Here is a 21,782-nt window from a genome sequence, read left to right on the forward strand (position 1 = left end):
GACATATAAATCTAGGATTTAATACAAGAAACTTCTATTTAATTAGAAATTATAGAGAGGAATTAAGAGTAAACAGGGAGGTTATTTTATTACATGAAATCTCTGAAAACTGTCTAACAGATTTTTCTTTCTGGACTTCTTCAGCTAAAATTGATAGACTCAGTGAAGAAAGGACAGTAAAGTAGGGGAAAGCATGCGGCAAGGGGCTGCGGGTCAGACTCAAACCCGGGCGGGCCGCTCTCAGCTGTATGGCATGTGGTCACCCGCTCAACGCACTGATCTAAATTTGGCTTCTTATGAAGTTACTTTTCACCCTAACCCCCTAACACAATCTTTTGATAGATTCTGCACAGGTGGGATTACTGCAGTAAACTCAAACACTGTCACAATATTGATCCAACTAGAATATTTTCCAATAAAATGTTTAATAGAAGAAAAAACAATTGTGCACACAGGGTAAAATAATGAAGTGGAAAAATAACAACTTTAATCCAAATTTCAACAACAAACCAACAAGACATTACACATTAAACAAAAGTCAAGACAATCCAAACAGGACGACATTCACAATGACTAACCCCGAAGAGTTTTAAAATGACTGTGTGCTGATAAAAGTCCCACAGATTGCGGGGGCGGTGCAAGGGTGTTCACAGACTCTGGAAACAATTTGACGTTCCCTGTAGAATATCTGTAGCGAGTATGTCAAACACACCGCCTGTGGACCAGAACCGGCCTTCTGAAGTGTCCGATCCGGCCCACCGGATGGCTTTGCAGTTAGTAAAAATGTCAAACAACTTTTCACGGCATGTTGCAGCAGCAAGCAGCTTTTGAGTTCTTAAGTGTGAATCACACCGTGAGAGTCTGAACTGTCAATCTAATGTGGAGTCAGAGGAATCATCAGTTATATGCCTCCTTACTGTCAAATAATCTGCCATACTTACAAAGTAGTGTTCTCGACCCCCACCTATTCACAGTTCAGTATTATCAGGTTATCTTCATTAGGATGACAGTTTAAGTTATATTTGGTGTTTGAACTATTAAAACAGGCAGTTATAGTTGTTTTTAGAGGGATCTCAGGTATTTGTGGATTTAAACTATTCACATGTGGTTATTGGGGGTCAACTGCAGTTGATGAACCTTTAAATAACACAAATGAAACAATGTTGTCTTTTCATTATTGAATTTTTTTTTCACTTCTTTCTTTGCATTTGGGCACTTTGTTCTTGTTCATTGTTAGTACAGCGAACTTTGTGATACAGGCCTCTGAATTAATTAAGAACAACTATAACTAAGACCTCAGTCACACAGGCATACAGACTGGTTGCCAACCAACATATGTAATCCCAAGTCAATTGTTGAGTGGTTCGTGGAGGACGCTGGGAGTTGTCTGCCTAAAACTCATTGGAAAGACTGCACAGTGATGCACCAAAAACCTGCTCGTGATTGCTTTGGTCACTAGCAGATTTCTGCGGTTTCCCTCAGGTTGCATGGAAGATACAGACGGGTCTGCAAACACTTGCTAACTAAGTCCCAAGCTGTACTGAGACAGAGACCATTCATCTTCAAAATAAAAGTTGCACCTTACAAGAGCAGTTAGCTTTTTCTTTAGAGGCAAACTTTTCAGTTTTAAAACAACTCTGCAAGTAGTTTACAACCGTTGTCTCCCATATTAATTGTTGAGACTGTGGCAACCTGAGTGTCACCAAAAGAAATCTCACAAGGAGGTTTTCGGTGCAGCGCTCTCTTTACAAACAATTTCACCCATCAACAGCCAGAAACCTCCAGCAAACAGTCGGGTTGCACTACTTACCGCTGATTGCCAAAGAGGTGCAGGCCGATCTGTAGGCCTGCTTTACCGAGGTCCAACATAGGAAACAACCCACCAAAACAACATTTACTGTAAAATGATCAAATATAAAACTAACCTTCATACAACCGGCGTCAATTAGAGCTGGTCAAAACTTATCAAACATCTCCTGTAAACATAAAAATAGTTTTTGTTCTTGAGACTAATACGTAAACAGCAAAGAACTCATCCAGCAAAATTACTTTTGCCCCCATAAACAAATTACTCTGAAATACTAAAGATAAATAAAGGTTCAGATCTGAAACGGGTAACAACAAACTCACATTTTCTTATAAAAATAAGATGAAATAACATAAACAGGACTTTTAACTTTAAGGGACCTCTAATGAACGGAATCACATTTACTTTGTTAAACTTCCCATAGAAAAGTCTTCTGATGGCATCTGGTGATCATCTGTATTTCTCTTATTGTCAACAACTCTCCCAAATATGAACTAAATGTTTATTTTCAATGAAAACTATGGGCTCAAATTGTGCTCATACATATTTTGCATAGTTGTGAACTGAGTTTTGTAACCTTGTAAACCAAAATATCTGAACATTTTAGGTTGGTGCATCTATAAAATTTCACCGAACTCTGACACGCACAGAATGTTTTCCTTCGTGGTGATGAAGGACAACGCTGGGCTGGCACGTGAAAGGACCATCACCCTTCCAGGACCTGAGGCTCCGTAAGGTACCCCTCCGACAACCACATCCATCTGTTCTCTGATTGGATTGTTAAATTTGTGATTGACATGACATTGACCAATTAGCTGAAAGGAAGAACAATTGGGTGAAAATTCATATTTGTAAGTTGAAACTTACACACAGCAAGGCAACTTGAGCACAAGGTTTTACACTTTGTTTGTTGCTGTGTATCTGTAACTAGACCTTAATAATAAGTGTAACTTGTGTAATTTTTTTTATATACAAACACACATTCTAATCTACAGGGTGGTCCATTTATATGGATACACCGTAATAACATGGGAATGGTTGGTGATATTAAAGTCCTGTTTGTGGCACATTAGTATATGTGAGGGGGCAAACTCCTCAAGATGGGTGGTGACCATGGTGGCCATTTAGAAAGAAAACTGTCACTAATAAAGAAACATCAGTGGCTGTCCTAGCTTCATTCAGCAAGAGCCCACATGTCACTGGAGAGTGGGATTAGTCGAACATCCCTTCAGCGGATATTAGCTACTCACAAATGGCACCCTTACAAACTCCAGCTACTGCAGCACAGAATTTGCAGAATGGGCAAAACAAAAATTGGAACAGGACCCTCAGTTCACGCAGACGATTTTGTTCAGTGATGAGGCAAACTTTTATGTGAATGGTGAAGTTAACAAACAAAACCACCGCTATTGGTCTGACACTAATCCACATTGGATGGATCCCTCCAAGACTGTTGGAACAACAAAAGTGATGGTTTGGTGTGGTATATGGGGTACAACGATAGTGGGTCCATTCTTCATCAATGGAAACCTCAAGGCCACTGGATATTTGAAATTGCTACATGATGATGTGTTTCCCTCTTTATGCACTGAAGCTGGCACGTTCCTTGAGTTTTTCCAGCAAGATGGTGCACCGCCACATTATGGGTGCCAGGTCTGAGCATTCCTAGATGGACAGTTTCCTGGAAAGTGGATTGGTCGTCGTGGGCCAGTTGAATGGCCCCCAAGGTCTCCCGATCTGACCCACTTAGACTTTTATCTTTGGGGTCATCTGAAGGCAATTGTCTATGGTGTGAAGATACGAGATGTGCAGCACCTGAAACTACGGATACTGGATGCCTGTGCTGGCATTTCTCCTGCTGTGTTGCTATCAGTGTGTGAAGAGTGGGAGAAGAGGGTTGCATTGACAATCCAACACAATGGGCAGCACATTGAACACATTTTATAAGTGGTCAGAAACTTGTAAATAACTCATGAAAGAATAAAGTTACGTTGAAACCAAGCACACCATTGTTTTTCTTGTGACATTACCGATAAGTTTGATGTGTCACATGACCCTCTTCCTATTGAAAAAACAAAAGTTGCATCCAAGATGGTCGACTTCTAAATGGCCACCATGGTCACCACCCATCTTGAGGAGTTTGCCCCCTCACATATACTAATGTGCCACAAACAGGACTTTAATATCACCAACCATTCCCATGTTATTACGGTGTATCCATATAAATGTCCCACCCTGTATAGATGCACAACCATAACACTTTCAGAAATTTTGGTTTACAAGGTTACAAAACTCAGTTCACAACTACGCATTTGATTTACAAGCACAAAATATTTTTGAAAACAACTTGAGCCCATAGAAAATGAGCAATGGTATAAGGAAATTAAACTTTTGGATTTGGAAAGTATTCAATGCAGCAATGTTTTCTTTACTGGTATCAACAACATGTGACATTTAAAAAAAATGTAATTTTTAATTTTTTTTAACAAAGCACTCAGAAAGCGCAACTCCTCCCAAAAAGTGAGGACTATATACTATAATGTTTATGTTTGATGTTTTTATTAAAACACACTGGTGTCAGTCTGCTATGGCGTCATAATGGAAAAAACAAAACAACACAAATCATACAATCATACTTGGTATGGTTTCTTGAAGAAATTTTTTTAAGAAGACTTTGACCTTGAGCGCTAACCATGAAGGTCAAGGTAAAAGGGTTTGCTAACCTTCAAGACCTAGTATATTGTTGCAAGGCTTGAAGACTATCTTAAAACAAAAAAAAAACAAAAAAAAAAAAACGTGGGTAACAAAGCGCTTTATTTCTTTTTTTATTAACTGATTTTTTTAGGTTTGGTGTGACCTTGATCTGATGTTGAGCTGTTATTGGTATCTACCATCACAATATTTGAAAACTGTAGACACTAGACTGGCTGAGATGGCTGTAGCTCAAATGGTGCAGGTGACCACAAACCATTACCTGGAAGGTTAATGGTTTGATCCCAGTCTTCTCCCATCTGCATGCCAAATATCCTTGGAAATATACTAACCCCACGTTCATATTCCGATGCATCCATCAGAGTATGAATGTTAGATAGAAAGCACTTCGCATACAGCGTTTGAAAGAAAAAAAAAAGTGCTTGGGTGAATGTACAAGTTGTGTAAAGCGCTTTGAGTGCTCAGAATAGAAAAGCACTACATAAGAACCAGTCCATTTACCAATTAGACTGCTAAGGAACACTATATGGATAGTGCTTTTTGTAAAGTATCATTCCCTAAACTTGTAATCTATTGCGATACTATAGTTATCATTAATCCTGGGGTCTACATGTAGTAAAAACAGGACAGCTAGAGTTACAACTATGATTTTTTTTCAGGGGGGTTGTTGACAATGAGATAATGTAATCTTTAGGGCACAGAGGTACTTTTTTTAAAAGAATATGTAAATCGAAAAAAAAAAGTGCAAACAGAGAACAAGATCATCTGAATGTGTATGAAAAATATTTAACATTTCCTGCAGATTAGCATCAATCCATTACTTCCGTCCAAAAGTCACAGAAACACTAATTTCCCTGTACCATTACGCTTTGTTTGTAGTACTGAGTTAAATCTGCACCATGTTCATTCTCAAGAAATGTAACTAATAACATTTGGTGGACTACTGATTAGCATGACTTCCGTAAACGCTAGTTATGCTGACACAATAGTTGGAAATGTACCTTTTTTTCCTCCCATTTTCACAGCTCTGGCAGTTCATGTGTAGACTCAGTCAGTTTTGAAGTCTTTTTGTCCTTCCCCAGTTTCAAAGTAACTGCTGGTCAAGATTTAACAGCTCCTGGTTTATCACAATCAACTCAGTTTCACAAGTGCAGGTAAACGCCAGTGCAGGTTCAGCGCAGTACTGCTAATTAAGCTTCAATGTCCAGGATCTTTCCAAGGACTAAAGGTTCCTCCAGCTCAAATTATATCCCAAAAAAAGGAAGCTAGGCTTTGTTTACCATAGTAACCTTACATTTTAGTTCTTCTAACCTTTGAGTCGCTAACCATTATTTTGTTTTCTTTGATATTCCTTTGCCACATTGCTGCTAGCATATAGCAGCATAAACACGCCTTAATATGCTGAATCTTTGTCGAAAACAAAAAACCATAGTGAAGGAACTTGAAAAATTTGTGGACACTACATGCAAAAAGTTACTTTTAGAACCTGACCAATACTGGAGTTTTAAGAAGGATACCGGTAACTGATATTCTAATATCTCAGGTGATATTTTTTATTTTTCCACTTGAAACACGAAACATAACATTTGTTATGTGTACTTACTAATGTACTTATTTCTTTATTTTAAATTTTCATTTACTGGCAAATATCTAATACTGGCCAAAAAAGATAATGCCCTACCTGCTTTAAGAGCACTAGTTTTATTGGTAAACACAAAAAATACTCAATATTTACTTTGTTTGTAAACTGAATAACCTTTGGGTCTCAGAGTTTTGGTCTGAACAAATCAAGGCATTCGAAGGCCTCAGCTGATCCTGAGAAGTTGCCTTTCTGACATTGTGAAGAACACTGAACGTAACCATTAGTTTAAGTAAGAATAAAAAAAGCAGCCCACTGTTAAAAAGTGAAAGAAAACATGAAATAACTGGATGGTACCCTCTTACATTGGTGACGTTATCAGGAACCACTGTCATCCCTTGAACTTCAGCCGCTACCGTCTGGGCCGTCTTGAACACTCACCTTCTAACTATCTAGAAACCTATAAGCTAACTTTCCCCAGAGATCGGTTGGTATTGAGGGTGAGGCACATCTTTCCCCCTCTGGGTCACTACTGTACACACCCACCACATTTTAGTTTCATTTTTGGGGAGAGGGCATGCTGTCCACCTTAGCATAACTGTCTTCAGTTTCAACCCTACTAAGCTGCTCTGTTTGTTGGTGGTACTTCTTCTGGTGGATCAGGAGGTGTCTTCTCACACAGTGGCCCTGGCTGAAACCTTTCCCACAGTGTGTGCACTTGTAAGGCTTCTCTCCAGTATGGACTCTCATGTGAGTCACCACGTTTGACTTGTGAAAGAACTTCTTGTTGCATTTATCGCAAGCGAACAACCTCTCCCTGCTGTGGTTCTTTGTATGGATCCGTCTGTCTGTGGCTGCCGTGCTACCCGAGTGAAGTGCCACATGTTGAGACAAAGTATCCAGGTGGCGGAAGCGCTTCCCACACACATTGCAGCTGTGTGGCTTCCCCCCCGCATGATTGGTCGGCCGGTGAAGTTTGAGCTTCAACTTGGAAAAGTTTTTTCTGTGTGGCTTATCCACTGCATGGACCCGGGACTCATGGTTCTTCAGCACCCACTTCTCAGGGAACGCTTTGTGGCAGGTTCTACATTTGTACGGCGTGTTTCCCTTGTGTCGAGCGAGGTGACCCCTGTAGCCAACGACGGTGAGGAAGGACTTCCCGCAGATGTTGCAGGTGTGCGTTTTCTGGTGAGTCTGAAGATGACTCCTGAGCTGCTCTGCAGACACTGACTGCTCTCCACACACTCCACACAGCCTTTCTCGCTCGTCCACATGACTCCAGGCGTGTTTGATCAGCATGTTTGTCGACCCACGTAAAATCTGGCAGACTTTACAGGACAGCAGAGCCTCGCTGTTGTGAATCAACATTTTCTGCTTTGCCTTCTTTATTCGGATGACTGAATGTTTGACTCGTCGATTCCCTTTCGTCTTCTCGGGTTCACCGTTCACCAGATGATCATTGGTTATGTTTGGTTTCTCATTGGGAAGCCCATCACTCAACTCGTTGTGTTCATAAAGTATTAAAGATTGCAAGGTCGAGAGACCAGTGTACTCCAAACCACCCTCAGATTCCTTCAGCTCCACATCTTTGTGACGTGATGTTGAGCTGTTTGAGAAAATGTTCACTGGATTTTCTTCCGGTTGATGAGGGCTTCTGTGGGAACAGAAATTTTAAGTTTAGAGCTTATTGTTGTTATTAATGACAAACAGTTTACTGGTGAGTTGAGATATTCAAAGTGGTGTCTGTGTAGCATCTTCTAACACCACAGAGCATGAATTGATTGGGAGTGAATGTTTCATAAAAAGCAATCTGTCCAGTTAGACTCTTTCAGCAAACCTCAGACTTTTTAACAATTGGATCTAACAGGTGGTGCTTACCCCATGTGCAGCCCAGTTTGCTCGGTAAAGGACGGAGACTCTTCAGTGCCGTCAACTTTTCTCTGTAGGTCAAGCTTTTTCGCGCTAGTCTGGACTCCCTCAGGTGCCTGCGTGAATATCCAAAACATAAAGTCGAATTAGAAATCATTAACCTCTGGTACGTGAGCATACATCAAAATAACTTTTAACCCTCTGGGGTTGCCGGACGCGCCGGTGCGTCAAAATCACATGACCAATTTAAGACGACACAGCTACAAGATGCAGCACGTCGGAGTCTCCATTTCAACTTGGCTCAAAAGTGCGGACTTCAAACTATATACCAGTTTTTGAATTGTGTCGATGGGCCACGTAAAACCAGAGTTATGATAAAAAATACACGCGATGTTTTTTTCTGAACAAAATAGTGGCGTTTACAGCGGGAAGGACGGTAAAAACTGCGTTTTCTACAGATATCGCTAGTATATCTCCCTTTGCGAGTGAAAAAAGAAAAAGAAATAACACCCCTTCCCTATTGGTGTTAGAGTTTACCATGTCAGCCAATCAAAAAAATGATAAGGCAACCTGTGACACTTGGTTGTTTAGGGAGAAGAGGAAGTTTTTAGGAGTGACACCCGCGACGGAAAGCGGGCGAGCGAAAGACAGAGTGAGAGAGTTTTCCTATGTGAGACATTAGTGACGTTTAGCGTGTTTGGAGGCTGTAGTTAGTGTGTTGTGTAGTTATTGTCTCGTATTGTGTGTCAGTTAGACTGCTGAATTTCATATTTGCTCTAAAAAAGCCGTCAAAGGCAGATTCCAGTGTAAATGCTGGTCCCACATGGAAAACTGGACGGATGCACCTCCTGCTGTCAGACCTGTGGTGTTCTCCTCTGTCTTATACTGAACACAAACTATTTTTTTTGGACTGGCACAAATCATTTGTGTGCCTTCTTATTTGGTGCAGCACACCTGATTGTTCTGTAAATAGATTTAAATGGTTATATAAAAAACCCCTGAGGCCTTGGCTGCATTTTTAGCAAATAGTACCTGATAACTTTGTTGTTTGCAAAACTTGTGCATAATTTTTAGAAATGTACAATTTCTATTTGCATTTCAAGTTATGAAAATGATTCGTTAAACATGTTTGTGGGTTTTACAGTAAAAAATATAACTTTTTTCTACTCAGATTTAGAATTTTTTGTCTGAATTTAGATCAACTGTGCTAATATAGTATACCAAAATGAAAGAATAACTCAAATTTCAGATATTTGAGGTTGTGCTGAAAATAATGATACCAAACAAGGCAAGAAAAACATATTTTAAAGGTGAAATATAGAGGTAAAATCAAAAGTAGTCAAAAACGGCCAATTATACCCTGGATGCCAGAGGGTTAAGGCCCCGTGATTATTTCCATTTGAACCTAGAAGTAAGAATTTTAGAGCTCCCAGTCGGAATTTTCAACTGGAATGTACATCTCAAGTTGAACTAGCCCTGACTTCACAGTCCAAGACATCCGACTTCTGAGGCAAATATAAAACGCATCAGTCACAGAGGCGTAGAGACTAGTAATCACTGGTTGCTAGGGAAAAGTGTACTTTACCTCAGTTGGTTGGTTAGTGGTTGCTAGAGGGTACTTGCTGTTGAGCGGGCGACATTTGCGAAATGAATACTGGAACAAAAATGTCCTACGATTGATTTGGTTGCCAGTAGACCTCACAGAAGGAGCCAACTTGTCTGCAAACACTTGCCAAATATTTGCTAAGTGGTAGTAAAATTGTGAAAGATGTGATGCAAAGAACTGGAGAACATGTGCCTTCAAAGTTGCACCTTATGAAATTTTTTGCCGACTGCAGCATTAAGATGGAAACTTTCCTTTGGAGGTGAATGTTATTAATTTACAGTTTGCATCTTGATTTGCTCTACCTTTGTAGAATGAAGGACACACATTTAAAGCAGAGAGCAGTGTTACTTCAGTTTTTGTTGGACTTATTAGACTTTTGGTCAATTAATCTATCTAGATCTTTCACAGACATTCTGAAGGACAACACAAATATCTACCCAGTCAGATGCAGTACCTTGAGTCGAACGAAGAGGACAATGCTCCCACTCGCCTTGATGGCTCTGTACAGCTCCTCTGGAGTCAATAGCTCTACTTTTAGAGGCTGCAGTCTTCTGTTCCTGTCAGCTGTGAGGACGTCAAAAGGTTTATCAGCAGCCAGCTGAGGGAAAGTGGACTTCAGCAGTTCCACAAAGTCGGCCTCCTGCAGGCCTCGAGGATACTTCAGGTGATGAAGCGGGTACTTATTATACACTGAGAAAAAACAGAGAAGCTCCAATAGTCAGGCAGGTAGTTATCCATGAGACAAACACAACAAACAGTATGCTGACTGTACTAACATTAACAAGAAAAAAAGAGACAGCTCACCTTACAAGCTACTGCTGCATTAGGCCTACAGATTTTTTTTAAAATAAATTTGATATAAAACCCTAGTGACAGCAATCCTAAAGGCAACTTTGTCCAACTTTGCCTAATTTTCCAAATCCTGACACTGAAAGTTGAAAACCTAAACAAACACATATCTAAATAATCTAATTTTTAGGTATGGCCCTAAAAATACATATCAGTGCACATTTGTTACCAATCTGAACACAGAATGAGCAGTTTTAAATTTACCTTTAGGTGAAATCACATTGACATCCCAGTCCTGCACAAAGCGGATCCTGAGATCTACATGGGAGCTTGATTGGCTAATCCGAGGCCTACCAGGCTTCCTTCTGTCGGACTGATCCCTGGGAAACAATAACATTAGAGACAGACACCACAGCGTTACACTGGCCCCTTTACAGTTATTACCTTTATCTATTTTAATAAGTTGAACAAATGTGAGAAATATTTCCGGAAGCAGTAAAGATTAGCTTCAAATTTAAGTCCTGTCACTGCAGCAGAGTAAGACAATGTTCAGTACGTTTTTTTAATCTGCAAAAAAATACTTTTTTTCTTAGACCGGAAAAGTTGGAAAAGCGAGTGTCTCTGAAGGTTCTCAGTCATCCAGGTCATCGATCCCAAGACTTCAGCAGCAGGTCCTTGAGCTCCTGAACTGGGCCCATTGTTGAACCACCTTGGAACAGTCTTCGTATCTACCAAGCACTCCACACCAAGAACAACCCACAAAAAAGCTGGATAGAGCACGTTTTAATTTTCATCCACACATCTTCAGCAACTGACTGGCTCAATGAACCCCCCACATTATTTAGTCCATTTTGGCCGGTGTGGTGGAGGACACCAAGGAACAAGGTCGTGTTGACTGGAGCATTAAAGTATCCCAACAAAGTTGATGCACAGGAATACTGACAATATTTTTCCAACTCACTGTCAGTGATTGTACATCAGTGAACACCACAACTTTTCTAAACTTGACAGAACTGGAGACTATAAAGTGCACCCTTCCACAGGTATGTTTTCTATGGCCTACTGGGTAACACCAAGGTCCAGGGAACCTCCATGTGAAGATACCACCTCAACTTTGAAATCTAGGAGCCTTTTTATACCTGCTGTGTGGTAGACCGGAATCAGGATATGTTATTAATCCCCAAGGAATTTATGTAAAATTATGACAAAGCTGACATCAAATTGATATACCAGCTGCTGTCACTAGGTCTAGCTGTACTGCTGCCGCTCCAGGGTTGAAATGTTGGTTTTTACTTTTGTTTTAATGATAAATCAATAGTGAAGCTCAAAGTCACAGATTATACAGAGCGAGATCCTGCAACACAGTGCTGACATTATCTGAGTGAGGACACCAAAACAAAACAGCCGCCTCCTGTGCCGTAACAGTGAGCATAAATGGATTGGGCTGGGTGACGACATCACTGGCGGCACTTGCAGCGACCAACCTGGCAGTATGCTGGTGCCGTGAAGTGCAGCAGCTTTCAGTGACAGTCTTGTTTCTTCAGTTACTACCTAACACTCACGACCACATGCGAGTTTGAAGGTTCAAGCATCATCACACGTATGTTCCTGTCTCTTTATAGATTTCTATTGAACGGCTAAGACTGATAGTTTGACCGACTCACCTCCCATGCATCACAGTTTGTTCGGGTAAAAATGACGACTCTGTAGCTGTGTCCACTTTTTTCTGCAGGTGTTCAAGCTTCCTCGCACCAACCTGGACTTTCTCTGGTGCCTGAAAGAGTTTCGTATTAAAAAAGAAAAAGAAAAGAAAAGAAATTTTAAAAAAAAAGAGAAAAAAAAAATCACAAAATGTCTTTGCTTCAGCAGAAAACAGTCTTCGATGCATGATAAGGGCATCCACATTTAGTTTCACGTTTGTACCAGAGAGCAATGTTGTACTTGCTGTACAAGGTTTCCGGATAATGTCGAGTAGGTGTATTTTAAAATGTAGTGAGTCACAGTACCTTCAGTCGAATGAAGAGGGTATTGATCCTTGATGAATCAATGGCCTTGTAGACCTGCTCTGGAGTCAGTGACTCCACATTCAGAGGTTGCAGTTTCCTGTTTTTGTCAACCGTGAGGATGTCAAAAGGTACGTTAGCAGCCAGCTGAGGGAAGGTGGACCTCAGCAGTTCCAGAAAGTCGTCCTCCTGCAGGCTGCGGTGACACCGCAGTTTGTGAAGTGGGTAGTTCTGAAATACTAAGAGGAAAGAGAACAATGAATCCACTCAGTCACAGCTTGTTCAGTTATCCATGACGTGTACAACACATAACTAAAAACAGTAAAGATGCTGGGAAGCTTTTTGGCTGATTTATTGTTATTGAACTGAAGCAAACAACCACAGTCAGGGCTCTTATGAAAATGTAAAATCAGACTTTTTTATTTCTCATTCATGTTTTACAGCTTCAACCCACTCTGCTGGTCTCTAAAGACTGTTTCATTTCCAAAGACTAGACAAGTCAAGACCACGGTAATTCTTGCCCCGCAGGGAAGGAGTATGTAATCGGCTCAGTTCGTCCGCCTGTCTGTTAGCAGTCTAGCATCCACAGTAGACCCATGAGTACCTAGGGTGGCTAACCATTAGACCTTCATGGTTACTGCCCAAAGTCAGAGTTGACATTGAAAGAAAATTTCACAAAACCATTTCGAATAATATACAATATGCAGTACTTGTCATAGACCACACCATGCCGTGTCACCACAGCACAAGGAATAAAGTTAATTATTTACATTTACATTTTTAAGGACGGGCAGAGGACAATAGCTCTGCTGTCTGCTAGCATCCACAAGCTTGCTGTGTATGGATGGCAGCTGAAGCCGTTTCTGGACACACAAGTAGCAGCTGTGCATTTACCTTGGGGTGCGACCACCTCCATCTGAGAGTCCTCCAGGATGCGGACCTTCAGATCTACGTGGGAGTCTGATCGACTGAGCTGAGGCTTGCCCAGGCTCTTCTTGTCAGACTGAACTCTGGGACACAATAACGTTAGTGATGGAGATCAGGCGATAAAACGAGAGATTAAATTGATTAATGAGCAGCTGAGGCTTGTTAACATTAACTCACCTGGTGTCCAGTCTGGTTGGATTTGGGGTGGACGGACCGGCTCCCTGTTCCCCCAGAAGGTAAAAACAAAAAAGGTTTGTATCTTAAGTGTTTCCACCAAAAACAGCAACACTGTCCTTATTTTTATGAGCGACAGATCAGATACTTGGTCTCAAGTTTACACGGTACCTTCAGTCGGACGAAGAGAGTAGTGTTTCTCCTTAAGGTGATGGCTCTGTGGATCTCCGCCGGTGTCAGCGTGTCCACACTCAGCGGCTGCAGTACCCGGCTTTTGTCAGCAGTGAGGATGTCAAAAGGTTTACCTGCAGCCAGCTGAGGGATGGCAGACCTCAGCTGGTCCAGGAAATCAGCCTCCTGTAGATCATAAGGACACCGCAGCTCCTGAATGCGGCTTTTCAGAAACACTGGGAACACAAAAGCCAAGTAGGTAAGAGTCTGAACTAATAACACGAGTTACAGAGGATATACTGCTGCTGTAGCTTGTGCTGGTCACAGTCACAGCCGGCGTTTACCGAGAACAATCGAAAAGGTTCACAGTTATATATCAGTTACAGTCATTTGGTTTAAAACGACCCAATGTTATTTGAGGCGAAATTTCTTTAAATATGATTAATACGTTAACATGACTCAGACCCGTGTGTTGATTTTGTACAAGCCTGCAGGCACTCACAGAGCCTCTTTATAGACAGACTGTTAACATTTCAGAGTCTCAGCAGAAAAGCTTCCAGAGAGACACAAGCTGTCGTTGGGGCGACCATGGCTCAGGGGGTTGGGAAGCACATCTGTAACCGGAAGGCCGCCGGTTCGATCCCTGGGCTCTCTGTCCTGGTCGTTGTGTCCTTGGGCAAGACACTTTACCCTACCGCCTACTGGTGTTGGCCAGAGGGGCCAATGGCGCGATATGGCAGCCTCGCTTCTGTCAGTCTGCCCCAGGGCAGCTGTGGCTACAACCGTAGCTGCCTCCACCAGTGTGTGAATGTGAGAGTGAATGAATAGTGGTATTGTAAATCGCTTTGAAAAAAAGCGCTATATAAATCCATTATTATTATTATTATTATTATTATCACCTCATACAGGAACTGGAGATGTGACCTCAGAGCTAAAAGCTTTCAATTTACCTTGGGGTGTGAGCACCTCCATCAGAGGGTCCTCCAGGATCCGGACCCTGAAATCCACATGTGTGAATGGGTCACTGAGCTCAGATTTGGTAGGTTTCCTCCTAGCAGACTGTACTCTGAGACACAACACACAAAGATGAAAAAGGAGAAGGAAAGGAGATGAATCACAATAAAGCTCAAGATCCTGTTGAGACTTTTCAAAATAAACTGAATCACGTGAAAGATGCAGAGTATTGACGGATGAGAAGCAAAAAAGAGCCGCCAGGTGCTAAAAAATAAACCTTAGACTCAAACGTCAGAACAGGCTTTTCCCTGCAGCACGCCGTGTAATAAAAACGGCGCCCGTTACAACTTATGACTAAAAATGTATCGTTTCATGCATCAGTTAAAACACTCGACTCCAGCTACACGACGCCCAGCTGGAAACACTTCGCGCAAGTCGAGCTGCCCGAGATTCACAGAATTTACAGAAAATGTAAAATTTTTGTGATTTATATCGTTATCAGGATGATAGATGTCTTATATGAGATTTTGGTCATATCGCACAGCCCTACTGTCTCATTATGCATTTAACTTAAAGGAAAGCAGAGGTTTTGGCAGTTTGATGGTTCGCAGCATTCAGGTGTGTGTTAACAGAATGCTGAGGAGGAAAAACATCAGCAACGATCTTAAAGAAGAAACTGTATCTGCGAGAAAAAAATAGTTACCAAAGAATCTAACATCCATCATTCTGCTTCATTTTCTACAGTGGAAACATTCAAAGCAGCTGCCGATCTTCTCAGGAGTAAATGCCCCAGCACATTCACCACAAGGTCAGACTGTGCAATGCCCGGAGAAACTACAGGAAACCAAAAAGCTCCATCTCAGACTCCAAGGTCAGCATGTTAAAGTTCACACACACCTCATACCAAGAGTCGGCACAGTGGGGTGATGATTTGGCCACTTTGCAGTCACCAGAGTCAAGTGCAGACCACAGCCTGACTGAGTTTGTTTTTCATCCTGTCTTGATATGCAAAACCTTAAAATTAGGCTTTTACAGATCTGTTTGCTATGGCTGACTAGCCAATATTTATTATAGTCAGGTTTTGACTTACCCGGGTTTCTTTCTGGTTGGTTTTAGGGTCAATGGAAGAGTTTCAGCTAAAACATCTCCTACACTCAGGAACTGTTTCGCTGAGGCTTGAAGCTCCTCCGACGGCTACAGAAGAAAGAAAAGATTTAGTGGTGTACTGTTGGTCTGTGTAGTTAAATGCAAATGTACGGTGCCCCTGAGAGGACAAACGGACTTCAAGTTAAGAAAACACCAGCAATAAGAAAAACGTTGCAAAACACACAAAACACAAATAGAAAGAAACAGATTTCCAAAAGCATAAGGGAAGTGTTTCTGGGGAGACAATAACCCGACGGACCAGCTGCAGGAACCCAAAACATGCTAGGTGTGTTTTATCATGATTCATTTAATACTGATGATGGATTTTTAGGCTAATAGTTAGGCTAACACACTTAACTCTGATCTTTTCTTTCCTCACAAACCGATAGATCCTCCACTTCTTTTAAGTGTCTCTCAGTGCAGTTCTTAGCATATTTTGGTTCCTGCAACTGGTCCGTCGGGTTATTGTCTCCCCAGAAACACTTCCCTTGTGCTTTTGGAAATTTGATTTTTCCTATTTCTGTTTTAGTTTTTTCTATTTCTGTGTGTTTTGTGTGCTTTTGCAGCGTTTTTCTTATTGCTGGTGTTTTCTTAAGTTGCAGTCCGTTTGGCCTCTCAGGGCCACCGTACAAATGGCACTCCTGACTGGTCACACGTGGAGTTTTACAACCTATTTAATGCTCAAGATTCTCAGAAAACACAAAGACAGACAATAAACCAGATTATTTCTTTGTCTGCTAAGATTTTTTTAGTAGCAGACAAAGGTCTTTGTGAATCAGCACCTTCAGTCGGATGTAGAGCGTAGAAGTCCTCGTAGCCCTCTCCACCTCCTCCGTCGTCAGTGACCGTACTTTCAGAGGCTTCAGTTTTCTGCTTTTGTCACTCACAAAGAGGTCAAAAGGTTCATCGGCAGTCAGCTGAGGGAAGGTGGACCTCAGCAGGTCCACGAAGTCATCCTCCTGTAGACCCCGAGGGCACATTAGCTCATGAAGCGGGCACATCTGATACACTGAAAAACAATGAACACACATGGACAGGCTTTTACTATTTAACTTCACAGTCACAAAGAGACACAGTTTGTCCAAAGAGACACCAAACTGGAGGTTTTATTGGGCGCACCTCTGGCTGAGAGCACGTCAGACTTCATTTTACCCAGGATGCGGATTCTGATCATTACATGCGTCTGTGTTTTCCTGAACCCAGGTCTGCCCACCCTCTTCCTGAAAGAGTAAAGAAGTCAAAAACAACATTATAACAAATAATTTAGCCTTTTATATACGATGTATCTGTTTGTTTTTGTCCTCTATATTTACTGGTTATTTACAGCAGCGTTTGAATACTTGAGGTACCTCATGTGCTCAGCAGCAGCTTTATTTCCGTGCAATGGCTGAAGCTCCTCTTCAGCTTCTAAACTCTGCTGATTCTGAAATAAAGATGTTTTGACAGTTTTTTTTTTAGAAAAATGGCACAAAAACGAGTCAGACTGCAGGACTGTTCACGATTCTTTCCTTATGAGAAGATCCCAACTAGACTGGCTGGATTGCAGCCCCACATCATGACAGAGCCTCCACTGTGTTCTACAGATGGCTGTGGATGCTCACTGTTGTATCTCACTGCACACCATGCTGAGATATGACACTTTTTTACCATAATAGCTCTTCAGGAATCACCTTGTTGGTGCAAAAATGCTTTACTTTTGGCATTTTTCATAGATTAATTTAATAAAACTAAAGAAATGAAAACAAACTGCCTGCAGATCCATTTTAAAACTGATTCTACGCCAAGTCCTCTGTTCTGTGTAGACACAACACTGGTTCATCCCTTGAGTTTGAGCCTTTTTATGCTTGAATGATTCATTCTCCAAAAGACACCATCAGAGCAACGAGCAAAGTCAAGAACATAGTTTACAGGAAGTTAACTCCAGCGAGGGCGTCACACATTAGGCACCTTACCTTCAGGCGGATGTAGAGGGCAGAATTCCCATTTGCCCTGATGGTCCTCTCGATCGCCTCCGGAGTCCACAAGTCTATTTTCAGAGGCTGCAGCTTTCTGGTGTTGTCAGTTATAAAAACGTCAAAAGGTTCATCAGCAGCCAGCTGGGGGAAGGTTGACCTAAGCAGATGCAGGAAGTCGGCCTCCTGAAGGCCACGACGACACTGCAGCTCATGAAGTGGGTACTTCTGAAACACTGCGATGCAGAGGGATAGACAAGTTTTTATCTAGACTGCAGGAAAAGCTTCACCCACAGACTACAGGCTTTGATTAAAAACACAAAAAGTGACTTTTTATTCATTCCTGTGCTTTAGCTGTATTTTACAAATGCTCCAAATAAGCTGAAATACATTATGAGGTATCTGCAGCAGTCACATTGCCCATAAAACTCCATGTCCTCAGTTTAAAATCATATGGGGAAAAACATCCAGAGTAAAATCCAAACCCTTAAAGATGCAACAGTAATGGTTTATTTATTTACATCTTTCTCACACTCACCCCTCTTTGAAAGCACGTCGATCATCGAGTCCAGGATGCGGATCCTGAGGTCCACGAAACTCTGCGTTTCACTGATCCAAGGTCTGTCTGCTCTCCGTCTGTCAGTCTGAACCGTGGAAGGCACGAGCCTAAAAAAGGAAAAGAACAAAATAACCTCAAGATCAGCAGATGAGTCACAAATGTTACAACAGCACACGCACACACAGAGCGGTGTCTGTACACTTACAGTGTGTCTGTATCTTGTAACCGTGGTGCTGCTTCATAACACTGCTGTGCCATCTCCTCCTCCTCCTCATCCTCATCTTCATGTTCGTCTTCCTCTATTTGTTCCTCACTGTAGCCTGAGAATCCCAGGCTTTGGCTGTCCTCCACCCCTGGAAACAAATTCAAAGTTTATTTATTTAGTTTTCCCACATGACAGCATTAATCATACAAATGTGCAACCATGAATAAACAACAGTTAACATGCCGCGTCAGGAAGAGGAAGAAACGCTATTACTCAAATTCTCGTCTTCAAATTTTGTTTGCTGTTAAAAAAACAATTATACGAGGCTCCAACGAACACTTCTATCACTACTTAGTCTGCCAACCATTATCTGAACATTAAAGCAGTTCTGTAGGACGGTTAATTACACTCTCCCCTTCAGTGCGTGAACATGTGATTACAACTGAAACTGTCTGTTGACTGGGGTCAAATTGCAGTCAAATATTTTTTTACCTGAACACTAAAAAAACTCCAAATGTTTGACTCTATCAGTCTTTTATGTCTCAAATTTGGGAAATTTTGTTGTTTCTGAAATTCAGCTTCAAATTCAGCTTAGTTAATTCAACTTATTACTAAGAGAAAAAAAACTGGGAGGTTATAATGCCCAACTGTTCATTACAGCAATGCATTTGACAAAGTCAAATAAAAAGTACCAAATGACATAAACAGAAACAACAGTGGGCCCAGAGAGGATCCCTGCAGTACACCACATCTAATTTGAACTGCATTTATACAAACGAACATCCATCGATCGATCGATCGATCGATAGATAGATAGTAACATCTCTTATGTTTCTGTGCATCTTGATCCATTACAAATATAAATATGACGACTTTGTTTACATATATCAAAGTAGGTTAAAAGTCATACTCTGCTCATATTTGTGCTGCTCCTGATCTTCTGGTAGTCGACCTCCTCCAGCCTCACAAAGGGAAAACTGCTGCTGGTCATCTGCACCATATAAGCATTTTAGTGTTATTAAGTAATAAAACAAAACAATCAAAAAAAAGATTTCACGTCAGAATTATTCTTATGAGCGCAGATGACACTGCTGATTAACGAGCAACCTGTTTCATTCTCTTGAGTCACAGCAGTAGATGAGTTAAGCTTTAGATTCACCTGATTTACATGTAAACAAACTGCAGACTCCAGGATTCCCACATTCAAATAGCTCTCACATATGGCAGCTATTTGGTGTCCATACAGGCTTTTGCGTGCCTGCAGGTGTTTCCAGGGGAAAGTCCTTTGTGTAGTGGTGTCTACATCGGCCTAATACGCCAAAGATTCCCAGTATGATCCCAGGAGGAGACAAAAGTCTCTTTATATTTGTGTCAAATCTGCTAAATCAAAGCACATGGAGCTACCTGTTGTTTCAACCCCAGAATGGTCAGGTCCAATTTACATACATTTTATTGTCAGAGGGTAAGTGGAACTGTTTTTAGCAAATGCGTGGACAAAACTTATTACACTATTACACAAACTACATACACGGAACAACCCATGGACACAGGCCAGCTGACAAGCACTTAGCAACAACTGGTTCCTAGGGAAACATGACTGTTCCTCGGCAGGTCAAATCAAATCAAATCACTTTTATTGTCACATCACATGTGAGTGAAATTCTAGAGTTGCTAGAGGTTCTTGAGTGACACGAGTCCTTTTTAACCACGTTGTTTCTTATTGGCTGCCCCTCGCAGAGACTTGAAGGCTAGAGAGCACATTTAAGGATATCCCGTTTCATGACATAGGCCAGATCCAACCATAGACAGCTGTAAAAAAAAATTAAATATATAAGGGATATGTTCTAAAAAAATGGGTGTCTACAAAAAAATAAAGGACTGTGATTATTAGCAAGAGAAGTCAATGCTTATTTGAAGGTTCGCAAAGACATTAATGTGAAGATGAACGACGAAGTCAAAAGAAACACCCCCACCCGCCCCAAAAAGGTTACGGGTAATATCTAAACATTATATACGTTGGGAACTTAAAACCGCTGGTTTCACAGCACAGCTGTGTGTTAACTATAGCACAGTATTTTTTATAGTTGATTTAAATAGATTTCAATAGAAACAGTCATGGCAAGCGCTGTAAAATCGCACCACAGCGCTTGAACAAACACCGTTGTGTCCATGTAGCCGGCAGGCCGCCATCTTTGTTTTGATTCGGGAACAGCGGCGCAACTTGGGAAACGATTTAAAATGTTTATTTAAATCAGTCACTAGGATGGGTTTTTTAAGTCCCGATGACTCTGTCATCATTCTAGAGAGGGTTTTATAGCAGCTGTAGCTGACTTTAAACGACATTTCAAGGCTTTAAAAGCCCACCGGATTTCACTTAAAGAGAAACCAAAGGCTAGCTTTGTGACATTACCACGAGCCAATAAAAACTTAAAATTCTGAAATATGACATGGCTCAGGGGTGTTACATGTATACCAAATTAAGGAGTGTTATAATCAGGTTTTGAGATGAATACTCGAATGTCAATGGGCTTCACGTCAAGCAAAGAAATGTTAAATTAGTGTTTTGTAAACGGGGTTCGTCATTACGCGAGCTCTCGCTCTCTCCGCAGGAAACAACACACTGTTCTGTTATCCACACACACAGACCTAAAGCCTCTAACTTGACTTCAGGCTGCAGGAGCTCCAGCAGTCTCCTCTGCCGGTCAATCTCCTGCCTGAAACCCACAGCCTCCTCCTCGTAGTCGGCTACAGTCTTCTCCATCACCGCTAAGATCTCCCGGGCGGCCAAGGTGAGCTTCTCGGCGATGACTCCTCTCAGCATGTCGGTTTTGGACGTATTGGGGTCGGATGAGTCCGGCTCCATGGTGGGGCTCCGTGGGTCCCGCTCACTTCTTTACCGGAGATGAAACAATTAACGCGCGTGGGGGAACGTGCGGTACGGATGTTACACTACAGGCGACGTACAACAGCAAATGCTGCCCGGCTGGAAACATGAACCACAAACGAGAAAAAGACCATACTAAATTTTTTTAATTAAAATTTTTTTTTATAAATAATATTCCTGCAAACTCTACAGAAAGTGGAGCAATATAATTACAATAAAGTTACAATTAGGCTACAGGAAAACACAGGGGCGACACTTTTTTAAGTAACCCTCGGAGCACAATCTACATGTATCATGATTTCTCCCTATTATATGTATTAAAACCTGCTGTTATTGTGATGGAAATGCAGTTAGTGCCAAATAAACCTAAATGGGTTTTTTGGGCGGCGGCGGCGCGGGGGTTCTTTTTTAATAAATACTGATATAATTATACGTGTGATAGTCT

General features: G+C 41.4%; 1 protein-coding gene across 2 annotated transcripts; it reads right to left on the minus strand.

The window, feature by feature from the left end:
• Positions 1–2,874: 2,874 nt before the first annotated feature.
• Positions 2,875–21,429, minus strand: LOC101473520 (uncharacterized). Of its 2 annotated transcripts, XM_076879869.1 has the most exons (20): positions 21,100–21,429; positions 19,364–19,444; positions 18,454–18,601; positions 18,228–18,355; positions 17,690–17,925; positions 17,087–17,160; positions 16,857–16,957; positions 16,520–16,746; positions 15,682–15,785; positions 15,489–15,590; positions 14,588–14,703; positions 13,638–13,873; positions 13,470–13,513; positions 13,260–13,375; positions 12,369–12,604; positions 12,027–12,136; positions 10,627–10,742; positions 10,028–10,263; positions 7,977–8,083; positions 2,875–7,752 (listed from the first exon to the last, which is right to left on the minus strand). In XM_076879869.1, the coding sequence occupies exons 1-20, from the start codon at positions 21,314–21,316 to the stop codon at positions 6,657–6,659; spliced, it is 3,831 nt and encodes a 1,276-aa protein (XP_076735984.1). In that variant the 5' UTR covers positions 21,317–21,429; the 3' UTR covers positions 2,875–6,656. The 2 variants fall into 2 exon arrangements, with proteins under 2 accessions (XP_076735984.1, XP_004574920.2); XM_004574863.3 differs by lacking the exon at positions 15,489–15,590.
• Between the last annotated feature and the right edge of the window lie 353 nt (positions 21,430–21,782).

This window comes from Maylandia zebra, linkage group LG3, assembly GCF_041146795.1.
Source record: "Maylandia zebra isolate NMK-2024a linkage group LG3, Mzebra_GT3a, whole genome shotgun sequence".
NCBI classification, from domain to species: domain Eukaryota; kingdom Metazoa; phylum Chordata; class Actinopteri; order Cichliformes; family Cichlidae; genus Maylandia; species Maylandia zebra.